The 9312-nt window shown below is 38.8% G+C and overlaps 1 protein-coding gene across 6 annotated transcripts; it reads right to left on the bottom strand.

Moving 5' to 3' along the window:
• Positions 1–4892: 4892 nt before the first annotated feature.
• On the bottom strand, positions 4893–8768 carry zgc:56699 (uncharacterized protein LOC405758 homolog). 6 transcript variants are annotated; one of them, XM_041799506.1, is made up of 7 exons: positions 8681–8768; positions 7662–7772; positions 7459–7565; positions 5688–5814; positions 5517–5597; positions 5350–5407; positions 4893–5256 (listed from the first exon to the last, which is right to left on the bottom strand). In XM_041799506.1, exons 1-7 carry the CDS (start codon positions 8751–8753, stop codon positions 5190–5192), a joined length of 624 nt encoding a protein of 207 aa, XP_041655440.1. In that variant the 5' UTR covers positions 8754–8768; the 3' UTR covers positions 4893–5189. The 6 variants fall into 6 exon arrangements, with proteins under 6 accessions (XP_041655440.1, XP_041655441.1, XP_041655438.1 ...); XM_041799507.1 differs by having other exon boundaries at positions 5517–5594; XM_041799504.1 differs by having other exon boundaries at positions 8606–8716.
• Between the last annotated feature and the right edge of the window lie 544 nt (positions 8769–9312).

Raw genomic sequence — 9312 nt, 5'->3', positions numbered from 1 at the left:
ATAATGACACAGAAATGTAAGTTCTTTCAGAGCATCAGTAAGCAGCACTGACCTGGGTTTTACAGGTGACATATCATGCCATATTCCACATTAACAGAGTTTCTTGTAGTCTAAATGAAACTTTTGTCAGTTTCGTCAAAATATAATAAGGATCAAGCACCAGAGGGGGATTTTTGACCCCTCAGCTCTACACAGCCTTCATCTGAACAGTCAGTTTTGGTGAAATAAAAATAAGCTCCTTCTCAAACCACCCCTCTCTAACATGGGATACGCACACTGGAGTGCAGCAGTAAGCTTCCATGGCTGTTGGTAGAAATACCAGAAGAGGGGTGAGTACTATTATGGCTATTCTGTGATATGTGAAAGACCACATATTCTAAAGAGGCCATCTGATTTGTTTTCAGACACAAACCATGAACAAAACAAAACTACTAAAAAGTGGGCTTTTCACTGCACGTCTCTTTTTAAAGTAATAATCTGACACAGAAGCTTAGTGGTGGACAAGTTGAAAAGTTCAAAGTAACTTCAACCTCCGCCTGTCACCCATTAAACGCTCTATAGGTAAGAATAGACATATGGGACATCTAAGAGGAGGCTGCGGTTCCTCGATATACAAGAGGGGGTCATGACGTGTATAGATCGGTGGTCCTGCACGTATTCTGTTCTGAGGAGTCATATCTCATCCTTACAGATGGTGACAGGGCAGCTCAGAGCCTGTCTGGACACTTCCAATAATAGCCACAACTAAAATAGACAGTCATCACATGAAATCAATAATGCCACTTAGATATGACAGAGTGCTCTGGCTGAATGCCCACACGTACTGCTATAACTTTCTCCTGGAGCCTTTCATTAACTTTGAAGTACAACCTCAATTCCAAAAAAAGGTTGGAACACTTTGTAAAAAGTAAATAGAAAAAGAATGCAATGATTTTTGAATATCATTAACCCACATTTTATTCACAAAAGAACATTAACAACATATCAGATGTTGAGACTGAGACATGAAAAGATTGGCTCATTTTGAATTAGATGACAGCAACACATCTCAAAAGAGTAGGGACTTCCCTGAAAAAGACCTCTGGAAGGGAGCATATGCTGCTCTAAAACCTCCGTCTACTTTTCAGCATTGATAGTGCTTTTCCAGATGTGTAACTAATGTAACCTCATACCATCAGAGATGCTGGCTTTTGAACTGTTCGCTGATATCAAGCTGGATGGTCCCTCTCCTCTTTAGTCTGGAGACAGCGTCCATTGCTTACAAATAGAATTTCTAATTGTGATTCATCTGACCACAGAACAGTTTTCCATTTTGTTGCAGTCCATTTGAAATGACTTTTGGCTCAGAGAGGACAGCAGTGTTTCTGGATCATGCTCACATATGGCTTCTTCTTTGCTAGATACAGCTGTTGAGATTATTTCTGGAAGTGTTCCTGAGGCCATGCAATGCTTCTAATACTGAATCATGTCTGTTTTAATGCAGGGCACAGGCCCTCAAATATTGACCATCAGCTTTGTCCCTTGTGCAGAGATTTCTCCAGATTTTCTGTTTTGTTTTTTTTTTTGTTTTTTTTTTAATATCACAAACTTCTGCCCATCTTTACTTCTAAGAGGCTCTTTAAACCCAGTCATGTGATTCACCTATTAATTGGAAATGTGTTTCCATCACTGCCACTTACTTTTCCAGCCTTCTGTTGCCCATCCCCACTTTTTGAGAAGTGTTGCTGCCATCAAATTCAAAAATAATTAATATTTTCAATGAAATGGTAAAATGTCAATTTCAACATTTTTTGTTGCTATTGTAAATGAATTTTGAGATTTCAAAGTCATAGCATTCTTTAACATTTACCAGTGACCCAACTTTTTTAGAATTGGGGTATCATGCAGCAGATGTTTTTAATACATTGAAAACGCCTAAACGTACATGTTAAGAGACCAGATGTGCTTCTTAAATCAACAAAAAATCAGAGTAAACAAAGGTTTCAAAGGAAAGAGCAGCAGACAGATGATGCCATGTCTTGGATCATAACAACTGGTTTTGACAAAGAAATTGTTTAGCACTGACCCCTAGTGGCTCTACGGTGACACTGCATTGGAAAAAAGATACCTGAGAGACTGTTTATACTTGTATACATTTCAATACAAATTTTTAGAGTCTGGGTTTCAAACTAAATGTTACATACTGATAATAACATGTCTGGTATAGTATAAAGAACAGAGTGTGAATGTTTCTAATGATGAAGGTTTATATGTATGGAGAACACAACAGACCTGTTCATCTTTATGTTCTGTGGCTTGAAGAGTGGAAGGGCCAAGACACTTTGTGAATGACTGGTCTTTACCAGGTTCAAGTCTTAACTTTAGGGGGAAATGTTTATAAAGAGTCATGATCTTTCATCAATAGGAGCAACTTTTTGGACTTGGGAAGCTTTAGGAATACATCCCCAGATCTTATAGTCCCTTGTGAGGCATCCAGACCCCTCAGGTCCTCTGAGACCAAGGCCTGTAACTGTGCCCAGAACCAGAACCAAACTGGGTGATGCAGCTTTAATTTTATGGCCATCACCAGCAGAACAAACTACCAGAGGAGCTTAGGCTTTCTACAATTAACTCTCAAAAAATGGGTCTCAAGACATTTCTTACCATTTTAGGTGTCAGAATTTTTTCCTTTAACCTGCATGTCTTGTCATTCTGTGTTCTAATCTTTCTGCCATCTTTTAATTTCCAATGTTGTTTTTAACTCTGTTAAGTACTTTCAACTGCCGAGTATGTTTTGTGCTTTATAAATAAACCTGCCCTGCCTTGTGCGCCAGTCCCGTAGATAAAGCCTGCAAACCATTTTCATTCACTGCCTTAAAAAAAAAACCCTTGGTCTAGTTTTTGTTGCAGCAAAATGCAGCATCTCTTACAATCTATTGAATTAAAGAATTTGTCTAAATTTTTACCCAGTTATTTTTATCATCCATGCTTTCTTTAAAAGGCCAATCCCATATACTGCACATACACTATACACAAACTTAAGAACAACTAAATACTGTCCATATTGTGAGATTCCTCCTGACATTCCAGGGCACTGCAAGCATTTGTACCAAAAATGCAACTTTGGCCATTAAATAGGTTTGATTTTCCCTTAGGTTGTGGCCTAAATCACAGTCAGGTTATCTAAATAAATTACAGCCTGGGTATTAACACATGTACAGTATCTCACATAAGTGAGTACACCCCTCACATTTCTGCAAATATTTAATTTTATCTTTTCATGGGAAACCACTAAAGAAATGACACTTTGATACAATGTAAAGTAGTCAGTGTACAGCTTGTATAACAGTGTAAATTTACTGTCCCCTAAAAATAACTCAACACTCAGCCATTAATGTCTAAACTGCTGGCAACAAAAGTGAGTACACCCCTAAATGAAAATGTCTAAATTCGGCCCAATTAGCCATTTTCCCTCCACGGTGTCATGTGACTCGTTAGTGTTACAAGGTCTCAGGTGTGTTAAATTTTGTGTTATCACTCTCACACTCTATCATACTGGTCACTGGAAGTTCAACATGGCACCTCATGGCAAAGAACTTTCTGAGGATCTGAAAAAAAAAATTGTTGCTCGACATAAAGATGGCCTAGGCTATAAGAAGATTGCCAACACCCTGAAACTGAGCTGCAGCACGGTGGCCAAGACCATGAAGCGGTTTAACAGGTCAGGTTCCACTCAGAACAGGCCTAGCCATGGTCGACCAAAGAAGTTGAGTGCACGTGCTCAGCATCATATCCAGAGGTTGTCTTTGGAAAACAGACGTATGAGTGCTGCCAGCATTGCTGCAGAGGTTGATGGAGTGGGGGGTCAGCCTGTCAGTGGTCAGACCATACGCCGCACACTGCATCAAATTGGTCTGCATGGCTGTCGTCCCAGAAGGAAGCCTCTTCTAAAGATGATGCACAAGAAAGCCCGCAACCAGTTTGCTAAATACAAGCAGACTGAGGACATGGATTACTGGAACCATGCCCTGTGGTCTGATGAGACCAAGATAAACTTATTTGGGTCAGATGGTGTCAAGCGTGTGTGGGGGCAACCAGGTGAGTAGTACAAAGACAGGTGTGTCTTGCCTACAGTCAAGCATGGTGGTGGCAGCGTCATGGTCTGGGGCTGCATGAGTGCTGCCGGCACTGGGCTACAGTTCATTGAGGGAACCATGAATACCACATGTACTGTGACATACTAAAGCAGAGCATGATCCCCTCCCTTCGGAAACTGGGCCGCAGGGCAGTATTCCAACATGATAACCCCAAACACACCTCCAAGACAACCACTGCCTTGCTAAAGAAGCTGAGGGTAAAGGTGATGGACTGTCTCCAGACCTAAACCCTATTAAGCATCTGTAAGGAATCCTGAAATGGAAGGTGGAGAAGCGCAAGGTCTCTAACATCCACCAGCTCCGTGATGTCGTCATGGAGGAGCGAGTGGAAGAGGATTCCAGTGGCAGCCTGGGAAGCTCTGGTGAATTCCATGCCCAAGACGGTTAAGGCAGTGCTGGTAAATAATGGTGGCCACACAAAATATTGACACTTTCACTTAGGGGTGTACTCACTTTTGTTGCCAGCAGTTTAGACATTAATGGCTGAGTGTTGAGTCATTTTAAGGGGACAGTAAATTTACACTGTTATACAAGCTGTACACTGACTACTTTACATTGTATCAAAGTGTCATTTTATCAGTGTTGTCCCATGAATAGATAAAATTAAATATTTGCATAAATGTGAGGGGTGAACTCATTTTTGTGAGATACTGTTTATACTTTAGTAGGTTTGATAATAAGACAAAATTCCTGGTTCCCCATGGTGAATGCTGAACATTTCTCGTTTGTGCTGGTGCACAATATATCATCTTCAAATGGATTTTCTAATTCCAGTTTTATTTGCATGCAACACCTTGAAAAGAAGCAGACACCATCAAACCAATGTTAATAGTCAACACACAGGGGAATGCAAAACAAAACAGAAAAGGTACCAGTGTGCATTTGCCACTCAACTTTTAACTTTGCATCTTTGGCACAAGGGACTGAAAAGCTCTTCAACCTCTATACAGAAAGTGTAGGTACATACAGTTGTGCAAATTAAAATCTTTAATTTTGAGAGGTGTAAAAACAAACTTTAAAATATCCACGCTTGCAAGCTGTGGCTTTGGCAGGCTACCACGGGAGGACTTTGGGTGTTCTTGATCCCTGACCAAGATTATTTGTGGGCCTAGTCTCCAGTCTGCAGGGGAACGAGACAAAGGAAAAGGTAAAAGACAAATCTGCAAAAATGACTCAAAGCTGAAGCAGGCTGGCAGAGGCAAAAAAAACTTACTTTTGATCCAAAGCTGTATTTACACCCCAAACAAATGGAGCAGCAGCATCATCCACCTCTGCAAGACAAGGCATTTGTTACTTTTACAGACACTGAACTAAATGATCTCATTCTCATTCAGAGTACTCTGGAGAATTTAAAACAAAAGTTGTGCTAATCAATAATACCTTGATCCCAGTCCTCAGTCATGTTTGGGTTGATCCAAGTGCTGACTGGAACCTGCCACTGATGGCCGTTTGTGCCTCCTGCTATAAACAAAGCAGAATTAAATTCTAAATTGTTTAAAAACTTGATATCTTTGAAGGATCATGAAATAGATGCCCACAGGATAAACTTACCTTCGTCAGTGTCGACAGACACTCTGTCCTCGCACGTCTCTGTGTGGTACGGCATCTCGTGTTTCGGTACAAGGTGGCGAGCATTGAACGGACATGTCTTGAGCTCTTTGGCCAATTTTGGATGATTCTACATTAGTGAGAGGCAAGTTAATTAGCAGTCAAATCGACAAAGATTTGCCTGTTCTTTTAGCATTACTGAACTAAGTGGAGGGTAATGTCATCTCATGTCCTTCCACTCAGCTGGTGCCACAAAACTTCATATCTTTAGGAAAACAGCGATGTGTTTATATCATGGCAGGATTTTTTTTTCCATTGGACTTCAATTAATCTTTCTACTATTTTGACCACTTGAGGTGGATTTTTGATTGTCTGATTTATTTCAAACACTGCACTATGTGAATATGTAACTTTTTAAAAATAATTGCTAAAGTGAAACTGAGCTATTACACTGTTCTGAGTAGAAATGTAATTTTATGTTTTACAACAACGTTAGCTGTACTAAATTAAATAGATTAAGTTTGAGACATCTAGTTATGTTTACTTGAGTTACCCTTTATGTAAGAAAAAATGTATAAATAACACTGAAATTAAAATCTAGGGAAATATGAGTCAGTACTCAGAATTGGTAGATACTCACAAAAAAAAAAAAAAAAAAAAAACAACGAACCAACAGCCAAAGACGCGGATTGGGACATCCCTAGCAGTAACCCATCTTTCACAAAATCAAAACAAAAATCCTGCTCATTGTTAGCAATGATTTTGACTTGAATCACAACTATGGTATCATTAAAAATAGTTTGAATGATTCCTCTACTTGCTTTCACCTTGTTTTATCCACTTATTTTTTAATATATTTACCGTTTAATTCAACAAAGACAAAACTAAAATCTACAACAATCTCGTTCTCCGTTTTAAGGACTCCCAAAGTGAGCTATCCTAAATAAAATGTAAGTTGTTAGTTAGTTGTGGGTCGTCTTTTCTTTCTCCCTTTGTAAAGGAATGTAAAGTGTATCCTTTGCTTATGGAGATGACTCATAGAAATGCCTTTGCTCTCAACTCATAGTACAAACAGATCATATCATGGCTGGCACTAAAATATATACATCTCATTTAAACCAAGACATCATCACCTCAAGGGATTGTATGAGCTCTTTAAAGCAAATGATGTGAGGGCTCTACAGCAACCCTAACATACCCTAAATCTTCATGACAGAGATCACACTTGTCAAACACTGTCAGCAATAAAAATGAATAACGGCATCAATCTACCCAACCCTTAAAGAAATGTACATGCTGATACCTCAGGGGAAAGGCTGTGTGATATTTAGATGAACTTGCCAGATGGGAACATTCAGATTTACTCAAAAAGACTAAAAATAACATTTAGATTTTTTCATTAAACATTTTAAAAGAAGGTAAACTCCACCACAAGACACAGCTTGTGTGAAGCAGTTTGAAAACAAACAACTACTGCCAGGACCAAGAGGAAACTTTGACATGATTATCATCTTACATTTTGTTTTTATTTACACTGTTTAGGAAAGGCATCACTTGAACATGAAAATAGTTTAGTTCTTTATAGTTACAAGTATGTATGCAATCCATACTTCTTCCATTATTTAAATCCAGTGTTTATAAAATTGTATACTACCTTGTCAGACTGAATACCAGCACAAAATGCCCCTCTAAACAGTAGCATTTACCCTTAATTTAAGACTTGTTCTTTTTATCTAGCACTAGTTAGCTGCCCCACAAAGAGCAAACAACTTACCTTCCTGCACTTTATCAAATGGTATGGGAAACGACAAGCCCTTATCTGATGGTTCTTATCGAAGGGACATTGGAGTAACTTGTCTGGGTCACAGTTTCCCTTATTGTCTAACAAAAGAAAAAAATAAGGAGTTTGTTCAATATAGATCACAAATATTTTTTAAAAACAAGAAAAAACTAATAGATAAAATTTCTCAGCGTTACCCATTTCTTCTGTAGCCCTCTCAGTAGTAGAGATCCTACAGGGATCCATAGCTGATCCAAATCTAATGGTCGTCATCTTCTGCTCACCTGTACTGGACACAACCCTGTCAACTGGAGAGTTCAAAGATAGTTGAATTTAAAGCAAAACAGAGCAGGGAAATTCTTACAAAAAATGCGTCATCACATGCAAGATTCAAAAAGTGCAACAGCACAGAAACAGATCTCTTACTCTGCAGCTTCCTTTAAAAGTCTGCAGGAAAACCTCCAGGTGTTCCAAATCATCTAATGACAGACTGCTCGTCTAAGGTCTATACTCGGGAGGATTGTACACTTAATTATTTGGCTAAAGACCTACCCCCACTCCCCAATCTTCACATCGAAAATAATCCCAATACCGTCTCCAATAATCGCCTTTTACAAAAAGAAACAGACTATTTTGGGGGACGCTGTTCAAGGGCCGCCGGTTACGGTTCACCTAGCAACCGTTTTAACCGGCGACTCTCACCAATGATGACATTTATATGATAAAACCGTTAAGTGTCCCAATGAATGCTTCTTTATGTTTCCAGACTCAAGAAATAGATATTAGTTCAAAAAGTTAAACTAAAAAAAAAACTTTGCGACACTTTTCAGAAACGGTTGTAGCTACCACGATCATTACATGAGAAGTCGCCATAGAACATCGAGCGCAGTGCTGCAAAGAAAATACCCAAGTTAATATACTTGCAAGGAAACTATACCCTCGTGTAGCTAAATGCAGGTTTGAATAAATAAAAATAATAAGTAACTTTACCTTAATATCGTGCAGCAAAACTTGCCTGTTAGCAAAAAACTCAACAGCACGCCTAGCCAACTAGTTTAACGTATGCCAAAAGTGTAGAAAACCAGCCAACAAAGGTTCGTTAAGCTATTAAAAATTGGCGTTCAGGTTGCGTTCAAAGTACCTTAACGACTGCCTGTCGTCGAAAATGGGGTTTTTGCATAAAAATTAACAATACATCAAAAGGTAACGCACTGACCTAAGTAACGCTTGCCGCCCCCGTGGTCGGTTTTAATCGATCTTCGAGGAACTACGCCACTTCCGGTCAACATTGCGTTAATTTTCCCTTTTACTTATTCCCCAATAGGTGCAGGAGAGGGATGGGACGCTGTTTATTGTGAGGTGCAGTTTTTTTTCTTATAAAAAAAAAAAATCTGAAATTAAGGTCAGAATTTTGATTTATTTTCTCAGAACTCTGACATGTTTTCTCTAAATGTCTGATCTCAGAATGACGTCATTCTCAGAATTACGACTTTAATTTTAGAACTCTGCGTTAAATTTCACATTTCTGTGTTTATTCCCAAAATTCTATCTTAATCTCAACATACTAAATCAATTCTCAGACTTCTGACATTTTTCGCTCAGAATTTGAAAAAATGCATTTCGGTCATTTTTTCAGTGGCCCTCACGCGTTTCCGTACTTCCCTTCTGTGGAACTGTAGAAACATGTATGATGCAAAATATCCAAGACCCCATAGAGGAGATGAGAAACTCCCTATGTATGAATATTCAAGGTTGATTAAGATAAAATCATTCATTTAGTAAAGTAAAGACCATTTGTATAGCACTTCACAGACAACAGTCACAAAGTGCTTTTCACAGACAAAATAC

This window comes from Cheilinus undulatus, linkage group 11 (genome assembly GCF_018320785.1).
Source record: "Cheilinus undulatus linkage group 11, ASM1832078v1, whole genome shotgun sequence".
NCBI lineage: Eukaryota > Metazoa > Chordata > Actinopteri > Labriformes > Labridae > Cheilinus > Cheilinus undulatus.
This window is presented reverse-complemented; position numbering and strand designations above follow the sequence as displayed.

What these genes read in the sequence shown, in the direction of transcription:
- zgc:56699 (XM_041799506.1), bottom strand. Translation starts at nt 8,753, where the DNA reads ATGTTGACCGGAAGTGGCGTAGTTCCTCGAAGATCGATTAAAACCGAC. An exon ending in ATTTGATAAAGTGCAGGAAG is followed by an intron (nt 5,815 to 7,458) that starts GTAAGTTGTTTG and finishes TCACTAATGTAG; the next exon opens with AATCATCCAAAATTGGCCAA. An exon ending in GACTGAGGACTGGGATCAAG is followed by an intron (nt 5,408 to 5,516) that starts GTATTATTGATT and finishes CTTGTCTTGCAG; the next exon opens with AGGTGGATGATGCTGCTGCT.